Source organism: Oryctolagus cuniculus, chromosome 4 (assembly GCF_964237555.1).
Source record: "Oryctolagus cuniculus chromosome 4, mOryCun1.1, whole genome shotgun sequence".
In the NCBI taxonomy this organism is placed as follows: domain Eukaryota; kingdom Metazoa; phylum Chordata; class Mammalia; order Lagomorpha; family Leporidae; genus Oryctolagus; species Oryctolagus cuniculus.
In genome coordinates, this window is record NC_091435.1 from 109,898,777 (window position 1) to 109,921,616 (window position 22,840).

General features: G+C 39.8%; 1 protein-coding gene and 1 long non-coding RNA gene across 7 annotated transcripts in view; one reads left to right on the forward strand and one right to left on the reverse strand.

Moving 5' to 3' along the window:
* Positions 1–22,840, forward strand: part of LOC103350448 (uncharacterized) — a 47,301-nt gene that overhangs the window by 5,272 nt on the left and 19,189 nt on the right. Inside the window, exons 3-4 of one of the 4 annotated variants that reach the window (XR_007924600.2) lie at positions 10,762–10,898; positions 11,451–22,066. The exons of 1 other annotated variant lie outside the window; for it this stretch is intronic. This is a non-coding gene — a long non-coding RNA (uncharacterized lncRNA). 2 more of the 4 variants (XR_007924601.2, XR_007924598.2) reach the window with 2 other exon arrangements.
* SKIL (SKI like proto-oncogene) overlaps positions 1–22,840 on the reverse strand; it is a 40,842-nt gene that overhangs the window by 4,762 nt on the left and 13,240 nt on the right. For all 3 annotated transcript variants that reach the window (XM_070072528.1, XM_070072529.1, XM_070072530.1), the window contains exons 3-6: positions 9,645–9,742; positions 6,838–7,070; positions 758–999; positions 239–463 (exon numbers count right to left, since the gene is read on the reverse strand). In XM_070072528.1, coding sequence (XP_069928629.1) covers positions 239–463; positions 758–999; positions 6,838–7,070; positions 9,645–9,742 — 798 coding nt within the window. The remainder of the gene's footprint in view (positions 1–238; positions 464–757; positions 1,000–6,837; positions 7,071–9,644; positions 9,743–22,840) is intronic.

Here is a 22,840-nt window from a genome sequence, read left to right on the forward strand (position 1 = left end):
GCTAGATTTACAATTTAAGTAAATAAATTATAGAAATCCAATAAACTTTAAAGTAATAAACCAATAAAAGTCAAAAAATCATCATAGACAATCTAGCATAAAATTGTGTTTAACAGAATTATCTACATTGAAATCTAGCCTAGTGAATGAGCTTGACAAAAAGTAATTTCTTTAACAGAGCAGTAACACTTTCCATTCATGTTGAAAGGGCACATTATACAAACTGAGTAATTCTTACCTGTGCTGCATATTCAGCCTCTTTGTCTTTTTCCAAATTTGAGTCACATGTACATTTTTGCTTCATTACCTGCTCTAATTTTTTCTCTAAGTCCTTCTGTTCAACATAAAATTCTTCCATTCTTTGAGCATGTTCAGTCTGCAAAGATTCAAGTTCTTTCTGCAGATTCTGTTGTTCTTCAGTGAGTTCCCTCATAGCTTTTGAACTACTCAACATTTCCACTTCCTGTAAGTACAGAATCACAATACAATTTTATTTCCATCAGGTTAAAAATTTCAAAAAAAAAAAAACAAAAAAACTTTTAGTTCAGGAAAAAATAAGTCAGAAAATATATAAAATTCGTATTAGTTCTATATATCAACAGTTATATTGAAAAATATCTTCTCTATAAATGTATTAAAATTGCCTATCAGTGTGAAACTGAACAATCTAACATATATTTGCAACATATCTTGACTCCTCTGAGAATGTGCAAAAGTATCTTTTCATAATGAATTATCATTTAAATAACAACTTTACCATCTGAAGTTGTTGCTTCTTTTGCAAAATTGAGTTCAGTTTTTCCTGTTGTTTTACATAAGTCCTCATTACTTCCTCCATGATTTTTCCTTTATCATCTTCACAAACGACATCTTTGACAAGGAGTGGAGATGATTCTGCAGTATCATGGCCAATTCCCAACTTGTTTGTGTCTCTGACTAAGTGGCAAGTGGTAGAGTCAGATTTCTTTTTACTCACAGAACTATGTAAGATTGATGGATCTTTGAGAGGGAAAAAAAAATCAAGTAACAAAGAATAAATATCACTGTGTTAAAAAGTCACTGGAAGAATCCAGGAATGCTATTAACAAGACAATTCCATTCAAAAATTAAATCAACAAGAATAAAATACTTAGGAATAAGTTTAACAAAAGTAGTTAAACATGTACAATAGCAACAACAAAACATCAAAGAAAGATGTGAATACATAAAAAGACAGTCCATGTTAACAGATTGGAAGACTAAGTATTTTTTTTCTATTTGACAGGTAGAGTTATAGACAGTGAGAAGGAGAGACAGAGAGAAAGGTCTTCCTTACGTTGGTTCACTCCCCAAATGGCCGCTACGGCCAGCACTACGCCAATCTGAAACCAGGAGCCAGGTGCTTCCTCCTGGTCTCCCATGCGGGTGCAGGGGCCCAAGCACTTGGGCCATCCTCCACTGCACTCCCGGGCCACAGCAGAGAGCTGGACTGGAAGAGGAACAACTGGGACTAGAACCCGGCACCCATATGGGATGCCAGTGCCACAGGAGGAGGATTAACCAAGTAAGCCACAGTGCCGGCCCCCAGAAGACTAAGTATTTTTAAGATAATAATATTCCCCAAATTGATCCATATGTTCAGTGCAATCTCCATTAAAATCCCAGCTGGTTTTCTGGCAGAAATTGATAAGCTGATTCTAAAATTCATATGGAAATACAAAGACTCCAAAATAGACAAAAAATCCTGAAAAAGAATTAATAATTTCCAATGTTAAAGCTTGCTACAGATATCAAGTCCATTGTGTAGTACTCACATAAGGAAAGATACATAGATCAGTGAGAAAGAATTCAGAGTCCAGAACCAAGTAAACCCACAATTGTTTTTTTGTTTTCCCCTCCCAGAGAAACCTTTTATTTAATGGATGTAAATTTCCTAAGTACAACTTTAGGAATATAGTGATTCTACCAACCATACCCATCCTTCCCACCCCTACTCCCACTCCTCCTCCTCCTTCCTCTCCCATTCCTAGTCCCATTATCTATTAAGATTCGTTGTTTTTTTTTTTTTTTTTTTTTTTTTTTTTTTGACAGGCAGAGTGGACAGTGAGAGAGAGAGAGAGAGAGAAAGGTCTTCCTTTGCCGTTGGTTCACCCTCCAATGGCCGTCATGGCCGGCGCGCTGCAGCCAGTGCACTGCGCTGATCTGAAGGCAGGAGCCAAGTGCTTATCCTGGTCTCCTGTGGGGTGCAGGGCCCAAGCACTTGGGCCATCCTCCACTGCACTCCCAGGCCACAGCAGAGAGCTGGCCTGGAAAAGGGGCAACTGGGACAGAATCCCGTGCCCCGACCGGGACTAGAACCCAGGGTGCCGGCGCCGCAAGGCGGAGGATTAGCCTAGTGAGCCGCGGCACCAGCCAAGATTCATTTTCAATTAACTTTATACACAGAAGACCAACTCTATACCAAGTAAAGATTTTAACAATTTGTGTGCATGCACACACTCACAAAGACTGAGAACAGTTTTACAGTTAACTCATTGTGGACAGAGGTCCTGCATGGGAATTAAATGCACAGTGACTCCTGTTGTTAATTTAACAATTAACACTCTTAAGTATGATGTCAGTGATCACCCAAGGCTCTTGACATGAGCTGCCTAAGCTATGGAAGCCTTTTGAGTTCACAATCTCCGTCAGTATTTAGACAAGGCCATATGCAAAGTGTAAGTTCTCTCCTCCCTTCAGAGGAAAGTACATCCTTCTTTGATGGCCACTTCTCTCCATTGGTGTCTCGCTCACAGAGATCTTTTTTTTTGCCACAATGTCTTGGCTTTCCATGCCTGAAAGGCTCTCATGGGCTTTTCAGCCAGACCAGAATGTTTTAAGGGCTGATTCTGAGGTCAGAGTGCTATTTAAAGCGACTGTCATTCTATGAGTCTGCTGTGTAGACTGCTTCTCTCCTTTTGGAACATTCTCTCCTTTTGAATTCTATTATTATTACCAGACACTTGATCTTATTTATAAGATCCCTTTAACACTTAATCATACCTATATGATCACTTTAACACTTACTATGATCACTTTAACAATTAAGATGGCATTTTTTTCCACCCAGCTTAATGGGATTTGGGGTCCAATGCAAAGTTTTTAAACTGTACCCTTAGAAGTTAGTCCATAGCAATGAATGCAGAACTACACAGCTTTACAGTTACAAACTTCCTCCCCTCTCTTATTCCCAATCTTATTGTTTACTGAAATCTATTTTCAATTGAATTTATACACATGATTAACTCTATGCTAAGTAAAGAGTTCAACAAATAATATGAAGAAGGAAAAAAAAATGTTCCTTGACAGTCAAGACAAGGGCTGTTCAAGTCATTGCTTCTCAAAGTGTCAATTTCACTTCTACAGGTTTCCTTTTAGGTCTCTATTATCACAGATCAGGAAGAACATAGGGTATTTGTCAACTTGGGACTGGCTTATTTTGTTTCATATGATGTAAACCCAAGTTTTATAGGCAATTGTTTTTTTGAGAAGACTGTCAAAAAATTCAATCTGAAAAGAATATTCAACAAATGGGCAAATGGATCTACATCCAAAAGAAAGAGACTTGGTACAGGATGGGGAGTCAACAAGTGAAGCAGCAGCTTAACTGCCTGCATCCCATATCAGAGTGCCTGATTCAAGTCCCAGCTATCACACCTCTGATCCAACTTCCTACTATTTTGCCTGAGAGGCAGTAGATGATGGCCTAAGTACTTGGACTCCTGCCACTCCCATGGGTATCAAGATGGAATTCCTGGCTCCTGGTTTTGATCTGGCCCACCCCTTGACTGCTGCAGACATTTGGGGAGTGAACCAGTACATGGAAGATCTCCTCTTTCTATGTCTCTCCCTCTCTTCATCACTCTTTGAAATAAATAAATATAAATCTTTAAGGGAAAATGAAAGTGAGGTTGGGGCCAGCACTGCAGCACAGGTTAAGCCTCTGCCTGCCACGCTGGCATCCTATACCAGTTTATGTCCCAGCTGCTCCACTTGCTATCCAGCTCTCTGCTGTGGCCTGGGAAAGCAGTGGAAGATGGCCCAAGTGATTGGGCCACTGTACCCCTGTGGGAGACCCAGAAGAAGCTCCTGTCTCCTGACTTTGGATCAGCCCAGCTCTGGCTGTTGCGGGCCATCTGTGGAGTGAACCAGCGGATGGAAGATCTTTCTGTCCCTCCCTCTCTCTGCCTGTAGCTCTCTCAAATAAATTAATAAAATCTTTTTTAAAATGAGGTTGGAACTTACACTGTATATAAATGTTAATTCAAAAGGAATCTAAGATATGTTAAGATCGAAGAGCTAAATATAAAGAGTTCTGAATTAGGCAATAATTTCTTCAGTATAAGAAACCATAAAGCAAGCAATCAAAAATTTACAGTTCTTACAATTTTAAAACTTCAATTGCTATACATTTTTTAGAATGGCAATAGCTGTAGAGTAAGAAAGCCAGTGTATAAGGATCTAGGGCCAGGACTGTATAAAGAACTCTTGGAACTCAACAGTAAAGAGACAACCCAATTTAAAAAGAGGCAAAAGATCAGAACAGAATTTCTCCAAAGAGATGCACTGTCCAAGAAAAACATGAAAGGGGCCAGTGTTGTGGCACAGTGTGTTAGGCTGCTGCCTATATCACCAGCATTCCCTTTTAGAGTGCCAGTTGAGTCCCCACAGCTCCACTTCGGATTCAGCTCTCTGCTAATGCACCTGGGAAAGTAGTGGAACATAGCCCAAGTATTTGGGCTCCTGCAACCCAAGTGGGAGACATGAATAGAGTTCCAGACTCCTGATTTTAGCTGGTCCAGCCCCAGTCATCACAGCCATTTGGGGAGTGAATCAACAGATAGGAGATCTCTTTCTGCCTCTCCCTCTCTGTCACTCTGCCTTTCAAATAATAAGTAAACAAATAAATTCAAATAAATTAAAAAATTATGGCCTGTGAATTGTGTGTTTTTCATGTTACTAGGATTAATCTGGGTAATAAAATATTATGTAACTGTGGCATACAGGTAGGTTACTAATTACTACTTAATGTAATTAAATCCAAAAAAAATCTGAGTTTTTAAAACCTCAAAAAGAGTACAGAAAATCTTAAAGAATTTCAGCCGGCGCTGCGGCTCACTAGGCTAATCCTTTGCCTGCAGTGCCGGTACCCCAGGTTCTAGTCCCAGTTGGGGTGCCAGATTCTGTCCCGATTGCTCCTCTTCCAATCCAGCTCTCTGCTGTGGCCCGGGAAGGCAGTGGAGGATGGCCCAAGTGCTTGGGCCCTGCACCTACATGGGAGACCGGGAGGAAGCACCTGGCTCCTGGATCGGTGCAGCATGCCAGCTGCAGTAGCCATTTGGGGGTGAACCAACGAAAGGAAGACCTTTCTCTCTGTCTCTCTCTCACTAACTCTGCCTGTCAAAAAAAAAAAAAAAAAGAAAGAAAGAAAGGAAAAGAAAATCTTAAAGAATTTCAATTCCCTATGGGAAGTGTTAAATAACTGGAAGATTCTCTAACTGTTGCAAGGCAGTCACACTGCCTAAGCACAAAGCACAAAGCAAAGTTGTGCTGCTCTATGGGAAGCAGCATTTGAGGGAAAAGTTGTTTGATTCGCAGTATTTTCATTTAGATGAAGTCAGCATTCTGCATTTAAGCCAACTGCCCAGTTTCCAGAGCTTTTAATCTTTGCTTTTTATTCCATGACTGTTTCCCTGACTTACATAATTAACCATTCTTATTTATATATACTCCTTAATATTAATAAATAACTTTCTTAGTTCATAGCAAATTTGTAAAAAATACGGATCTACTAAAGAAATCTGACAGCAAAGAAAATACAGGGGAAAAAAATGACAGAAAATCACTTGCAGCGATTATATACTTAACACATGTAGTCCTCTCACGACTCTATTACATTACACATACACACACACACACACACACACACACCACTCTCTCACTAACCTCTATAGTTACTGCCATTCTAAAAAAGTACAGTAATTGAAGTTGGGAGAGAAAAAAAACCACTCATTTTAAAAGGTCACATTTTTTAGGGTGAAAGCAGTAACTAACTGAAAACCTTGCTTAAATAGAAATCTTCTTTGAAAATTATCAATAAATTGTGTCTATTAGATACTTGATTTTAAAAAGATAATTTCTGGGGGCCGGTGCTGTGGCGCAGCAGGTTAAAACCCCGGTCTGCAGCACCAGCATCTCATATGGGTGCCAGTTTGTGTCCCGAATGCTTCTCTTTCAATCCAGCTCTCTGCTATGGCCTGGGAAAGCAGCAGAAGATGGCCCAAGTGCTTGGGCCCCTGTACCAGCGTGGGAGACCCAGAAGAACCTCTTGGCTTCAGATCAGCTCTGCTCTATCCGTTGTGGTCATTTGGGGAGTGAACCAGCGAATGGATGGAAGACCTCTCTCTCTCTCTCTTTCTCTCTGGCTCTACCTCTCTCTGTAAATCTTTCAAATAAATAAAACTTAAAAAAAAAAAAGTAATTTCTAACGCCAGCATTGCCGCAGAGTTAAGCCGTTGCCTGTGGCACTGGCATCCCACATGGGTGCAGGTTTATGTCCCAGCTGTTTCACTTCCAATCCAGCTCTCTACTAATGCAGAAGAGTATGGTCCAGTACTTGAACCCCTAAACCCATGTGGGAGACCTAGAAAAGCTCCTGGCTTTGGCCTGGCCCATCCCTGACCACTGCAGCCATCAAGGGAGTGATCCAATGGACTGAAGATCTCTCTGTCTCTCCCTCTTTCCCTATAACACTGCCTTTCACATAAATGGATAAATCTTTGAAAAAAAAAAAAAAAAAGATACTTTCTGAATACTTACCTAAACGGTTATATAATTCTCTACTTATTTTTAAATCCATTTTCTCCTGTTCCTCAAGTGAGACATCTGGGTAAGACACTGCTTTTTGATGTTTACCACTACCGTGAGGCTTCTCTGATGTTCGTGACACAGACTTACTTGCCTCTGTCTTTGTGACCTCTTTAGACTGAGATATGGCAGAAGTGAGTGACACATTGGGGGCAACCACTTTATCACACATGTATAAATAGTAGCTGAAAACAAAGAAAAGCAAAATAAGATACTTACTACATTTAGGTAAAAAAATCAAAATATGAAACATTTCTATGCATAAACTTTTTTTAATCAAGACAGACAATGTAACAACTCAGAAAATAAGGGTCACAGAAACAAACTCTTAAAAAAATGGACATTTTAGGCATTAAGAACAAAGTTGATTTTTGTTATTTTGTAAATTTCTTCACATTACAAAGATACTCACTAAAAAATAAAATCCGTTTTCTCCTTTCCTCAAAATCAACTGAGAACTACAGGCAGTAAGCATTTTAACAGCCCTGACTAGGTACGGTTAATTCCAAAAGACAAGTCATATGCTACTTTGGAGGACTGTTTTCATATTCACTACCCCTCCAAAGCAGGGAATTGTTGCTCTCTGCCTGTGGTGAGGTTGCTTCATGATAGGCCCAATGAGGAGTTCCAAAGGCCCTTCTTATATAGCTCAGAGAGAACGGGTACTCTGAATGCTGCTGCCTACCTACTCCACAGCTTTACTTGTATCAAATACCAGAGCACAATCTTCTTAAAATAGTTTGGTGCGGGGGGCCAGCACTGTGGCATAGTAGGTTAAGCCTCTGCTGCTGGCACTGCAGGCCTCCCATATGGGCACTGGTTTGTGTCCCAACTGCTCTACTTCCGATCTAGCTCTCTGCTATGGCCTGGGAAAGCAGTGGAAGATGGCCCAAGTCTTTGGGTCTCTGCACCCATGTGGGCAACCCAGAAGAAGCTCCTGGCTTCCAATCAGCCCAGCTCCGGCCACTGCAGCCATTTGGGGAGTGAACCAACAGATGGAAGACCTTTCTTTCTGTCTCTTCCTCCCTCTTTATCTCTACCTCTCAAATAAATAAATAAAAATCATTTAAAAATTTCAAAAAAAAAAATGGAGGCCAGCGCTGTGTTTAGCGGGTACAGGGCCTGCATCCCATATGGGCGCTGGATCGAGACCCAGCTGCTCCACTTCCAATCCAGCTCTCTGGTATGGCCTAGGAAAACAATGGAAGATGACCCAAGTCCCTGGGCTCCTGCACCCACATAGGAGACCAGGAAGAAGCTCCTGGTTACTGGCTTCAAAATGGCGCAGCTCCAGCTGTTGTGGCCAATTGGGGAGCGAACCAGTGGATGGAAAACCTCTCTGTCTCTCTGCCTCTCCTTCTCTTTCAAATAAATAAATCTTAAAAAAAAAAGGGAAAAAAAATTATTGGTACTCCTACTTATCTGATAAAATAGCAGTAATAAACTGTGCAAAATTAAGATTGAAAGGGTAACATAATTTTACTCAAAGTTCACACACACTGTTCAGGAGAGTACTTGAGAGGCTTATGGAACACAGCTGAACGAAATACTCAAGTACTATGTTTGTAACTGCAATCTGAATAATCTTTATCAAAAAGACAACCATTCAGGCTAACACTTCATCCTCTATACTCCAGGCAATCTCCTAACATCACTTTATTTATACAGAACACTTACACTGTTCTTTATCACATGAATTCTAGGACTAAATACTCACTATTCTGCTAAAACAAAAAACACCAATCTGACAGGTTTAGTAATGTTCAAAAGACTTATTTCAAAATGTATCTTACATATGGTAGTGATTATGCAAATACAGATAATAAGACTAAGACTCTTCATATCACCATGCTTGGGGATAAGATTTACACTAACAGATAAAATCTAAATAAAAAGCATAAAATCTATAAAAATAGAAAATCTCCTTGGAATACTGAAAATACAAAAACTTGATTTTTGAGGGGTGTGGCTATTAATAACTCAAGTTTCAAAAGAATTTCCTTTTAAAATATCAAAGTTCCATACCAATCTCTGAAAAAATTAGTTTATCTCTTGAACAGAAGGAAATTAAATAACTTTGATTTTCTTGCTTGAAGTCAAGAAAAAATGAAAAAACATAAAAGCATTAAGTAAAGGTTACCACAAATATGTAATAAAATTTACAATTCATTTCATTTTAGATTCTTCCTCTGAATTTTTTTCTAATTAGAATGACTAGGTGATGTAATTCTTCTACAATATCCTTACAATGATAAATATTTAAACAGCATTAAATCACAATGTGCTTGTTTATAAACAGTTTTGAGGGCAAGAATTTGGTTATGACTCTGGATGGGACATCCCATATTGGTGTACCTGAGTTTTGATTCCCAATCCATTCTTATTTCTCACTTCCTGTTAATGAGTACTCCAGGAGAGAGAAGGTGATGGCTCAAGTAGCTGGGTCCCTTCCACCCACTCAGAAGACCTGGTTTGAGTTCCTGGCTCCTGGCTTCAGCCTGGCCCAGGTCCAGCCATTATGGGCACTTGGGGAGTGAACCAGCAGACAGGAGCTCTTTCCATCCGTCTCCCTCTTTTCTCTTTCTCTGTCTGCTTCTCAAACAAAAACTTTTTTAAAAGAACAATTTCGAATTTTCAAAGGTAATACACTAATTTACAAGGAAGTTTGAAACTAAATAATGAACTCTCAAGTCCTAGACTAGTACTTGGCATATAGCTGTTGAACGAACAAGCAAACATATAAATGAAGATCCACTCACCTGGGATGTAAAAATGAATGTGTCGGAGAAACATGGTCACCTTCCTGCTTTATAACAGGATACCATGACTGTATTTCCATTCCTGATGGTGCATCTGTCTGTAGAAAAATGTGGAAGGAGAAAAGTTTATTAATGGGGAAAATCTGATGGTTAATTTTATATGTCAAGTTAACAGAGCCACTGGATAAAGAGTTTCATTATTTAAGAGTCATCTTGTAATAAGGCAGTATTTCCTCAAAGTGTGGGCAGGGAACCTTTTTTTCTGCAAGGGTCATTTAGATTTTTTATTTATTTTTTTTTATTTTTTGACAGGCAGAGTGGACAGTGAGAGAGAGAGACAGAGAGAAAGGTCTTCCTTTGCCATTGGTTCACCCTCCAATGGCCGCCGCGGCCGGCGCACTGCGGCCGGCGCACCGCGCTGATCCGATGGCAGGAGCCAGGAGCCAGGTGCTTTTCCTGGTCTCCTGTGGGGTGCAGGGCCCAAGCACTTGGGCCATCCTCCACTGCACTCCCTGGCCACAGCAGAGAGCTGGCCTGGAAGAGGGGCAACCGAGACAGAATCCGGCGCACCGACCGGGACTAGAACCCAGTGTGCCGGCGCCACTAGGCAGAGGATTAGCCTAGTGAGCCGCGGCGCCAGCCCATTTAGATATTTTTAACATCATTTTCAGTCCATACAAAATTATTAATTTAAAAATCAGCTTGCTATAGATTTACTGAATTTCAAGTCCTGGCTGTAGTTGTGTTGGCAGGACCAGAGCAAATGACACCACAGGCCTGACATGGTCCACAGGCCAGACATTCCTCTCTCCTCCTTAAAGTCTATTCACTTGGAACTCAAGGAGACTGAGTGAACTATGCCCCAAGAATAGTTTCAGCATGCAAGCTGACATGGATTATCAGAAATTACTTCATATCAAATTTCATACTTATAGAATCTATTATAAATAATAATACTCTTCCAATGTATAGCAGTGTGAAGCTGATTCTATTCTTGCTGCTAGAATCAACTAGTTTATCCTACTCCTACAGTATGTTAGCGTATTAACTTGATAACATTCTACAGCAATAAATATTTTACCAAACTAAATTTGAAACCACTTTTTGTTTTAAACAGTGCTTCCTGATGGATATGAAAAGCTTTCTTTTAGTGTAAAGGAAGAACTACTAACTGTACCTGTAAACAAAGGAAACAAAGTATCTACCTGCTGAAAACCTCATGTATTCTACTTAATGCTAACAAATACTCATTAAGTAAGCATCATTATCTCCATTTTACAGATTAAAAAATGTGGAACAAAAATTGAGAGAAAAAAAGTGAATAGCATAGTTACTAAACTTCTCCCTAATTTTGGTTTCCCTCCTTGCCTGCTCCCCACAGACTATATATTTCTTTTCCTTTTTATTTATCCAAAAGAGTTACACAAAGAGAGGAGAGGCAGAGAGAGAGAGTGATCTTCCACCCAATGGCCCACTCCCCAGCTGGGCGCAACGGCCGGAGCTGTACCAATCTGAAGCCAGGAGCCAGGAGCTTCCTCCAGGTCTCCCAAACAGGTGCAGGGGCCCAAGGATGTGGGCCATCTTCCACTGCTTTCCCAGGCCATAGCAGAGAGCTGGATCAGAAGTGGAGCAGCCAGATCTCGAACCAGCGCCCATATGGGATGCCAGTGCTTCAGGCCAAGGTGTTAACCTGCTGCGCCACAGTGCCGGCCCCCAGACTATATATTTCATATGACAGTAATTATCCTACTCTTACAGAGGGGAAAAACTTTTATTTAACTTTATTTATTTAATTTTATTTTAAAGGCAGAGAGACAGACATACAAGATGGACAGAAATCTTCCATCCACTGGTTCCATTCCCCAAATGCTGGCAATAGCAGAGCTGGGCCAGGCTGAAGCCAGAGGCTAAGAACTCAATTTGGGTCTCCCACACAGGTGGCAGGGACCCAACTACTTAAGTCCTCACACGCTGCCTCATAGGGTACACAAGGAATAAACTCAGAACTTGAACCCAGTCACTGATATGAGATGCAGGTGTCTAAAGTGGCATTTTAAGTGCTCACGCCAGAAAAAAAATACCTTCTCACTGGCAGGAGAGGGAGACACTAAAAGATGGCACGGTTACAGTAAACAGCAAAGACAAACTAACCAGACAAGCACAGTAGCCTCAGGGAGCATGGGATAATGAGTTGAAGGCTATGACAAAACAGGAGTGTTGGGGTTTTTTCTGAACCCTGCCTCTGTGAGGCTTCAATCCCTTCAGCAACTAGGCAGTGTTAGAATGACAACTTTATTCAACAATGAATAAATGCCACATGCAGTGGAGAGCTCCTAAACCTAAGAAATTTGGAAAGCCGTTTTGCCTGATGTCCTAATATTCCAGTTCAGAACCAAAGGACTATGGAAAAGAAAGGAAAGAGATCTCTAAATGTTAAGCAGTTGTGACGAGAAACAAAATCAATTCTAAACCCATGGGTTTGATTAAGAAGATTCCACTAATGGAGGCAACCGAGGGTGAAGAAACTGGAATAACTTGACCTAACACACTGCCATGCCCCAAGGAAAGAAGCTGAAAACAGAAAAGCAGCAGCTCCTGGGATACACGTCACAGAACCTAATCAATCAGGAGCTGTCTGAAGGCCAATTAAAAGCCAAGAGCCAGGAGCTTCTTCCAGGTCTCTCACGTGGGTGCAGGGGCCCAATTCTTAACAAAAAACTAATTTTTGTTAAGAATTACTGGGAAAGTAATTTGAAAAACTAACAAGAGTACAAAATCTTAGGGAAAACAGTAATATATTAAAAGGATCTGCAAATTGAGCATTCAGTGAAGGTCCCTAGACTAGACATAAGAGCAGAATATTTTTCAAAATCCCCAATCCTAATCAAATATTCTAAAAACCCAAAACACAATTCTGATCTAATACTAACTATCTGAGCAAATTCAACTGCTTATTTATAAAATAAATCACATTTAGTTTCTAAGCCTAGTTTTGTTCTGGCAGTGAATTAGAAAAATGACTTCTGGGGGCAGAGCCAAGATGGCGGAATAGTGAGGGCGCGCACTGATAGTCCAGGAAAAGATAGTTTAATAAAAGTGGAGTTACTGTAGTCTCAGGAAAAGGCTCGGGAAGAAATTGCAGAGGAAACTCTCCCGGATATAGTAGATGTGACACGGGGGACCTACGGGGAGAGCAAGGATGCCCACGGTGCGGAGGACACCCGTGGAGTCTGCGCACCAGCACTGGAAGGGGAGCTGTGCAGAATTGCTTCCCTTCTGAGTCAAAAAAAAAAACAGAGAGAGAGCGAGCAAGAGAGAGAACAACTTGGGTGAGTCACCTTTGACACACCCTTAACCCTAAAGAACCAAACAGAGCTCTCTGGCCACACCCATCACAGCCTCTAAGGATCCATCAAAAGCAGAAAGTCCACTTAATCTAGAGTCATAGTATAACAAGAAAAAACACCACAGCGAAGAAACCAAAGAATATCTCCAATATGCCAAACAACAAACGCAAAAACCGAGGTAACAAGAACAAGGAAGACACTATGACGCCCCCAAATGAAAAAGACACCCAATTCAAGATTATAAAGATGATGAGATAGAAGAAATGCAAGAAGCAGATCTCAAAAAATTGTTAAGAACATTAAGAAGTTCTCAAAAACAAATTCTTGAACTACAGAAATCCTTACTGGACAGGACAGAAAATCTCTCGCGCAAAAATGAAATATTAAGGAGGAATCAAAATGAAATGAAACAACTAGTAGAACATGAAACTGTGATAGTGATGAGAAATCATAATGAAATGAAGAATTCAATAGATCAAATGACAAACACATTAGAGAGCCTTACAAACAGAATGGGTGAAGCAGAAGAGAGAATATCAGACTTAGAAGACAGAGAACAGGAAAGGATACAGTCAAACCAAAGAAAAAAAAGAGGAAATTAGAAATCTAAAAAATATTGTCGGGAATCTACAGGATACTATTAAAAAAAACAACATTTGGGGTCTAGGAGTTCCTGAAGGCATGGAGAGGGAGAAAGGATTAGAAGGCCTTTTTAGTGAGATATTAGCAGAAAATTCCCCAGGTTTGGAGAAGGACAGAGACATCCTAGTACAGGAAGCTCATAGAACCCCTAGTAAACATGACCAAAAGAGATCCTCACCATGACACGTTATAACTAAACTCACCAAAGTGAAACATAAAGAAAAGATCCTAAAATGTGCGAGAGAGAAACGTCAGATTACTCTCAGAGGATCTCCAATCAGACTCACAGCTGACTTCTCATCAGAAACCCTACAAGCTAGGAGGAAATGGCGAGATATAGCCCAGGTACTAAGAGAGAAAAACTGCCAGCCCAGAATATTATATCCTGCTAAGCTCTCATTTGTGAATGAAGGTGAAATAAAGACCTTTCACAGCAAACAGAAATTGAAAGAATTTGTCGCCACTCGTCCAGCCCTGCAAAAGATGCTTAAAGATGTGCTGCACACAGAAACACAGACACACAGTCATCAATATGAAAGAAGGCAAAGGAAGGAAACCTCACAGCAAAAGATCACAGGAAGAACAAAGCATATATTAGAAAATACCTTTGGCAAATGGCAGGGCAAAGTTACTACTTATCAATAGTCACACTGAATGTTAATGGCCTGAACTATCCAGTTAAAAGACACCGATTGGCTGATTGGCTTAAGGAACAAAATCCATCTATCTGCCGCTTACAAGAAACACATCTTTCCAACAAAGATCCATACAGACTGAAAGTGAAAGGCTGGAAAAAGATATACCATGCCAACAGAAATGAAAAAAGGGCGGGCGTAGCCATCTTAATATCTGACAACATAAACTTTACCACAAAAACTGTTAGGAGAGACAAAGAGGGGCACTATATAACGATTAAGGGATCAATTCAACAGGAAGATATAACAATTATCAATGTATATGCACCTAATTACAGGGCACCAGTTTTTTTTAAAAGATTTGTTAAGGGATTTAAAGGGAGACTTAGACCCCAATACAACAGTACTGGGGGACTTCAATACTCCACTCTCAGAAATAGACAGATCAACAGGACAGAAGATCAACAAGGAGACAGTAGATTTAAATGACACTATAGCCCAAATGGATCTAACAGATATCTACAGAACTTTTCATCCTACACACAAAGCATTTACATTCTTCTCAGCAGTACATGGAACCTTCTCTAGGATTGAACACATACTAGGCCATAAAGCAAGTCTCAGCAAATTTAAAAGAATTAGAATCATACCATGCAGCTTCTCAGACCATAAAGGAATGAAGTTGGAAATTAGCAACTCAGGAATCCCTAGAGCATACGCAAACACATGGAGATTGAACAACATGTCCTGAATGAACAATGGGTCATAGAGGAAATCAAAAGAGAAATCAAAAATTTTCTGGAAGTAAATGAGGATAACGGCACAACATACCAAAACTTATGGGATACGGCAAAAGCAGTGTTAAGAGGAAAGTTTATAGAAATAGGTGCCTACATCAAGAAATTGGAAAGGCACCAAATAGATGAGCTTTCAATGCATCTCAAGGATCTAGAAAATCTGCAGCAAACCAGACACAAATCTAGTAGGAGAAGAGAAATAATTAAAATCAGAGAAGAAATCAACAGGACTGAATAAAAAAAAAAAAAAAAACATTACAAAAAATCAGCCAACGAGGAGCTGGTTTTTTGAAAAAATAAGCAAAATTGACACCCCATTGGCCCAACTAACTAAAAGACCCAAATCAATAAAATCAGAGATGAAAAAGGAAACATAACAACAGACACCACAGAAATAAAAAGAATCATCAGAAATTACTACAAGGACTTGTATGCCAGCAAACAGGGAAATTTAGCAGAAATGGATAAATTCCTGGACACATGCAACCTACCTAAATTGAACCAGGAAGACATCGAAAACCTAAACAGACCCATAACTGAGGCAGAAATTGAAACAGTAATAAAGGCCCTCCCAACAAAGAAAAGCCCAGGACCAGATGGATTCACTGCTGAATTCTACCAGACATTTAAAGAAGAACTAACTCCAATTCTTCTCAAACTATTCAGAACAATCAAAAAAGAGGGAGTCCTCCCAAATTCTTTCTATGAAGCCAGCATCACCTTAATTCCTAAGCCGGAAAAAGATGCAGCATTGAAATAGAATTACAGATCAATATCCCTGATGAACATAGATGCAAAAATCCTCAACAAAATTCTGGCCAATAGAATGCAACAACACATCAGAAAGATCATCCACCCAGACCAAGTGGGATTTATCCCTGATATGCAGGGATGGTTCAATGTTCGCAAAACAATCAATGTGATACACCATATTAACAGACTACAGAAGAAAAACCATACGATTATCTCAATAGACGCAGAGAAAGCATTTGATAAAATACAACACCCTTTCATGATGAAAACTCTAAGCAAACTGGGTATGGAAGGAACATTCCTCAATACAATCAAAGCAATCCATGAAAAATCCACGGCCAACATCCTACTGAATGGGGAGAAGTTGGAAGCAATTCCACTGAGATCTGGTACCAGACAGGGATGCCCACTCTCACCACTGCTATTCAATATAGTTCTGGAAGTTTTAGCCAGAGCTATTAGGCAAGAAAAAGAAATTAAAGGTATACAAATTGGGAAGGAAGAACTCAAACTATTCCTCTTTGCAGACGATATGATTCTTTATGTAGGGGATCCAAACTCTACTAAGAGACTATTGGAACTCATTGGCAAAGTAGCAGGATATAAAATCAATGCACAAAAATCAATAGCCTTTGTATACACAGGCAATGCACGGCTGAGAAAGAACTTCTAAATCAATCCCATTCACAATAGCTACAAAAACAATCAAATACCTTGGAATAAACTTAACCAAGGACGTTAAAAATCTCTACGATGAAAAGTACAAAACCTTAAAGAAAGAAATAGAAGAGGATACCAAGAAATGGAAAAATCTTCCATCAATCAATATCATCAAAATGTCCATTCTCCCAAAAGCAATTTACAGATTCAATGCAATACCAATCAAGATACCAAAGACCTTCTTCTCAGATCTGGAAAAAATGATGCTGAAATTCATATGGAGACACAGGAGACCTCGAATAGCTAAAGAAATCTTGTACAACAAAAACAAAGCTGGAGGCATCACAATACCAGATTTCAGGACATACTACAGGGCAGTTGTAATCAAAACAGCATGGTACTGGTACAGAAACAGATGGATAGACTAATGGAACAGAATTGAAACACCCGAAATCAATCCAAACATCTACAGCCAACTCATATTTGATCAAGGATCCAAAACCAATCCCTGGAGTAAGGACAGTCTATTCAATAAATGGTGCTGGGAAAACTGGATTTCCACGTGCAGAATCATAAAGCAAGACCCCTACCTTTCACCTTACACAAAAATTCACTCAACATGGATTAAAGACTTAAATCTATGACCTGACACCATCAAATTATTAGAGAGCATTGGAGAAATCCTGTAAGATATAGGTACTGGCAAAGACTTCTTGGAAAAGACCCCAGAAGCACAGGCAGTCAAAGCCAAAATTAACATTTGGGATTGCATCAAATTGAGAAGTTTCTGTACTGCAAAAGAAACAGTCAGGAAAGTGAAGAGGCAACCAACAGAATGGGAAAAAATATTTGCAAAATATGTAACAGATAAAGGGTTGATAACCAGAATCTACAAAGAAATCAAGAAACTCCACAACATCAAAACAAACAACCCACTTAAGAGATGGGCCAAGGACCTCAATAGACATTTTTCAAAAGAGGAAATCCAAATGGCCAACAGGCACATGAAAAAATGTTCAAGATCACTAGCAATCAGGGAAATGCAAATCAAAACCACAATGAGGTTTCACCTCACCCCAGTTAGAATGGCTCACATGCAGAAATCTACCAACAATAAATGCTGGCGAGGATGTGGAGAAAAAGGGACACTAACCCACTGTTGGTGGGAAATGCAAACTGGTTAAGCCACTATGGAAGTCAGTCTGGAGATTCCTCAGAAACCTGAATATAACCCTACCATACAACCCACTCATCGCACTCCTTGGAATTTACCCAAAGGAAATTAAATTGGCAAACAAAAAAGCGGTCTGCACATTAATGTTTATTACAGCTCAATTCACAATAGCTAAGACCTGGAACCAACCCAAATGCTCATCAACAGTAGACTGGATAAAGAAATTATGGGACATGTACTCTATAGAATACTATACAGCAGTTAAAAACAATGAAACCCGGTCATTTGCAACAAGATGGAGGAATTTGGAAAATATTATGCTGAGTGAATTAAGCCAGTCCCAAAGGGACAAATATCATATGTTCTCCCTAATCGGTGACAACTAACTGAGCACCAAAGAGGAAACCTGTTGAAGTGAAATGGACACTATGACAAACAGTGACTTGATCAGCTCTTGTCCTGACTGTTGATGTACAATGTAATACTTTATCCCTTTTAGTATTTTTTTTTATTCTAGTACTATTGGTTGAACTCTGTAATTAACACACAATTATTCTTAGGTGTTTAAATTTTAACTGAAAAGTGATCCCTGTTAAATATAAGAGTGGGAATAAGAGAGGGAGATGTACACTTTGGTACATGCTCAATCGGACTTGTCCCAAATGGTGGAGTTAGAAATGTGCCAGGGGATTCCAATACAATCCCATCAAGGTGGCATGTACCAATGCCATCTCACTAGTCCAAGTGATCAATTTCAGTTCACAATTGATCACACTGATAGGTCTAAGAGTCAAAGGGATCACACAAACAAGACTAGTGTCTGTTAATACTAACTGATAGAATCAAAAAGGGAGAGAATGATCCAACATGGGAAGTGAGATACACAGCAGACTCATGAATGGCAGATGTCCTAAATAGCACTCTGGCCTCAGAATCAGCCCTTAAGGCAGTCGGATCTGGCTGAAGAGCCCATGAGAGTATTTTAGGCATGGAAAGCCAAGACACTCTGGGTAAAAAAAAAAAAAAAAAAAACTAAATGAAAGATCTCTGCGAGTGAGATCCCAGTGGAAAGAACAGGGCCATCAGAGAAGAAGGTACCTTTCTCTGAAGGGAGGAGGGAACTTCCACTTTGACTAAGACCCTGTCGGAATAAGATCAAAGTCAGCGAACTCAAAAGGCTTCCATAGCTTTGGCAACTCATGACTAGAACCTAGGGAGATTACTGACGCCATAAACAAGAGTGTCAAATTGTTAAGTCAACAACAGGAGTCACTGTGTACTTACTCCTCATGTGGGATCTGTCCTTAATGTGTTGTCCAATGTGAAGTAATGCTATAACTAGTACTGAAACATTATTTTACACTCTGTGTTTCTGTGTGGGTGCAAACGGATGAAATCTTAATATATACTAAATCGATCTTCTGTATATAAAGATAATTGAAAATAATCTTGATGTGAATGAAATGGGAGAGGGAGCTGGAGATGGGAGGGGTGCGAGTGGGAGGGAAGTTATGGGAGGGGGGAGCCATTGTAATCCATAAACTGTACTTTGGAAATTTATATTTACTAAATAAAAGTTAAAAGAAAAAAAAGGAAAAATGACTTCTGGCAACAGAAATACTAAATGATAGATGCTAACTGACAGCCTAAGGAGAGAGGAGAATTTTAAGATGCAAATACAAAAACTGCTTCAAAATGCCAAACAGGGGGCCAGCGCTGTGGCAAAACGGGTTGAAGCCCCAGCCTGCAGCACCAGAATCCCACATGGGTGCCGGTTCAAGTCCCATCTACTCCACTTCTGATCCAGCTCTCTGCTATGGCCTGGGAAAGCAGTGGAAGATGGCCAACTCCTTCGGCCCCTGTGGGAGTCTGGGAAGAAGCTCCTGGCTCCTGCCTTCGGATCGGCACAGCTCTGGCCATTGCAGTCATTTGGGAGTGTTAACAGCAGGAACGGAAGATCTCTCTGGCTCTACTTCTCTCTGTAACTCTTTCAAATAAATAAAATAATTCTTAAAAAAAAAAAAAAAAAGTCCAAACAGGGGTAAGATGTTGTGGCACAATGGATTAAGTCACCACTTAGAATGCCCATATCTCATACTAGAGTGCCCGGGATTAAGTCAGATCTCCTCCACTTCCAGTTCAGCTTCCTGATTATGCACCAAGGAGACAGCAGTTGGTGGCCCAAGTACTTGGATCTCTGCCATCTGTGTGGGAAACCTGGATGAAATTCCTAGGCTCTTGGCTTTGGCCTGGCCCAGTCCTGGTTGTTGTGGACATTTGGGGAATGAACCAGTGGATGGACAGTAACTAATTTCAATATCTCTTTTCAATATCTCTATCTGTATCTCTGTCTCTCTCTCTCTGCCCTCCCATCACTCTCCCTTCCAAATAACTAAATCTTAATTTTAAAAAATAGGAGCTGGCGCTGTGGCATAGCAGGTAAAGCCGCCACCTGTAGTGCCAGCATCCAATATGGGTGCCAGTTTCGGGTCCCCTAGCTCTCTGCTATGGCCTGGGAAAGCAGTGGAAGATGGCCCAAGTCCTTGGGCCCCTGCACCCTTGTGAGAGACCTGGAAGAAGCTCCTGGCTCCTGGCTTCAGCACAGCACAATTATGGCCGTTGCGGCCAATTGGGGAGTGAACCAGTAGATAGAAGACCTCTCTCTCTCTCTCTGCCTCTCCTCTCTCTGTGTAACTCTGAATTTCAAATAAATAAATAAATCTTAAAAAAAAAAAAAAAGGCAAGACAATCAAGAGCTTTAACATAAGCTAGAACAAATAATTTATCAGTAGTAGTTCCCTACCTACCCCTAATTCAACAGCATATAATACTGATGTTTGGGGCTGGCACTGTAGTGTAGCAGGTTAAGCCTCTGCCTGAGGCGCTGGCATCCCATATGGGCACCTGTTAATTTCCTGACAGCTCCTCTTGCAATCCAGCTCTCTGCTTACAGACTGGGAAGGCTTTCCCAGGTGCATTAGCTGGATCTGAAGTGGAAGAGTAGCGGGGTCTCAAAGTGGCATCCATATGGAATGGCAGTGTCACTGGCAGAAGCTTAACCTGCTATGCCACAATGCTGGCCAACTCAGGTTTTGCTAAACATCAGTTTTTTTTTTGTAATATTAATTTCTTACAAACTTTTTTCTTTTAAAGATTTATTTATTCGAAACAGAGAGAGGGAGAGACAGAGACAGATCTTCAATCCGCTGGTTCACTCCCTAAATGGCCACAGTGGCCGGAGCTGGGCTGTTCCAAAACCAGGAGCCAGGAGCTTCTTCCGGGTCTCCTGAGTGGGTGCAGAGGCCCCTAAATCTATTCATGGGAGATCCAGAAAAAGCTCCTGGGTCCTGGCTTCGGCCTGGCCCAGCCCTGGCTGTTGCAGCCATTTTGGAAGTAAACCAGCGGATGGAAGATTATCTCTCTTCTTCTCTCTGTAACTCTGCCTTTCAAATAATTTTTTTTAAAAAAAAAAACTTAAAAATAAAATCTTAAAATAAATTTGAGTTAATGTGATATAGTTAAATTATATTCTATAAGTCCACTTAGATTCAGAATTATTTAAAACACTTTAAAATTCACAAATGTTAAAAAAAAAAAAAAGTGCTTTCAAAAGTAACTTAATGAGGGGCCAATTTTATCGTGCAGTGGGTTAATCCTCTGCCTGTGGTGCTGGCATCCCATATGGACACTGATTCTAGTTCCAGCTGTTCCTCTTCCAAACCAGCTCTCTGTTGTAGCCTGGGAAAGCAGAAGATGGCCAAGTACTTGGGCCCCTACACCCATGTGGGAGGCCAAGGAAAAAGCTCCTTTCTCTCTGTCTCTCCCTCTCACTGTCTATAAATCTCTCTCTCAAATAAATAAATCTTAAGAAAAAAAAAGGTAACTTAATGGGTAAGGACATTTTGCATCTCAATCCTGTATGGTAAAAGAGCTGTTAATGAGCACAGATAAGTTCATTCTAACAAATCAACCATATCTAAAATCATCTTAATTAGTAATTTCTTTTTAAGAAATCATCTGTTAAACTCATTATTTAGAAAAAGCTCCTCCTTATATTAAAATAAGTCTAGATGGTACTATGCAAGAAATAAATTGTTTCCAGATTTAATTAAAATTATTAAAATTGATTTACACAGTTATAAGTCCTCCTAGTATGCATACTGCAATCTCAAGTCTTTAGGAACAGTAAGGAAACTCTAAACATCTTCAAAGACCTCAACTAGAAATATGGTTCAACTTTGATAACTAAGTTCATTTCAAAATTCTATAGTTTGTGTTTTATTTTTATTCATGATGCATCCTACCATTTCTTTATTTCCATATCTCAAATACTTAAAACACTACCTTAATAATTACTAGCACATTCATATACTTTTAAGAACATTCATCCCTCAGTTCCTGTTCTTTATTTCCAATTTTCGTAGAAACCCACCAACAGAGCCACAGACTTCAAGGAAATCTTGCCTTAAGGATCACCTGGTATAGTCCCCTAGCCAGTGTCTTAATTCCCTATTCAAAATCCCAGATAAGCAGCTGTCCAGCTTCTTTCTGCTTGAACATCAACCTGAGTTCAAGAACCATCTTATTTTATCAGTACCTAATATATGTAGCAGGGAGTCAATAAATACTTGTTGAGTCAATAAATATCTGAATGACAGCACAGCCTATTAATTCCCCAGGCTGCCTTTTACGAGGTTACTCTACCACCACAAACCTCACAAGACAGTCTCTTTCACATCTAACATCTTTCTACTTTAAGAAGCACCAAAGAAGCCCACCTGTGTCTATGGGGTATTTCACCAGATAAACAAATTAAATAATGCTTATTATGGAGAAATGCACAACACTAACCTTGATAAAATGTTGCAAGTTAATTTTACCTAGCATTCTGTGGCAGGACATAAACACATTTATAACAAATTATCCTAACTGCATATTAAAAACAATTAAGAAAAACACATATTACACAACAAAACATTCACAGACATGCCTGATTTTCTCATCTAGTCTGCATTTGTGTCAACATACAAATTAGGTGTTCAAAAAAAACAATATAATTAAATTGCATAGCAGTAATACTAATGATCAGAAATAAAAATTAGATTCTGAGACATGTGCATCTACTGCCTTTTTTCTTACCTTTCAACAAGACAATAATTTATTTCTTTATATATTAAATACATTGTAT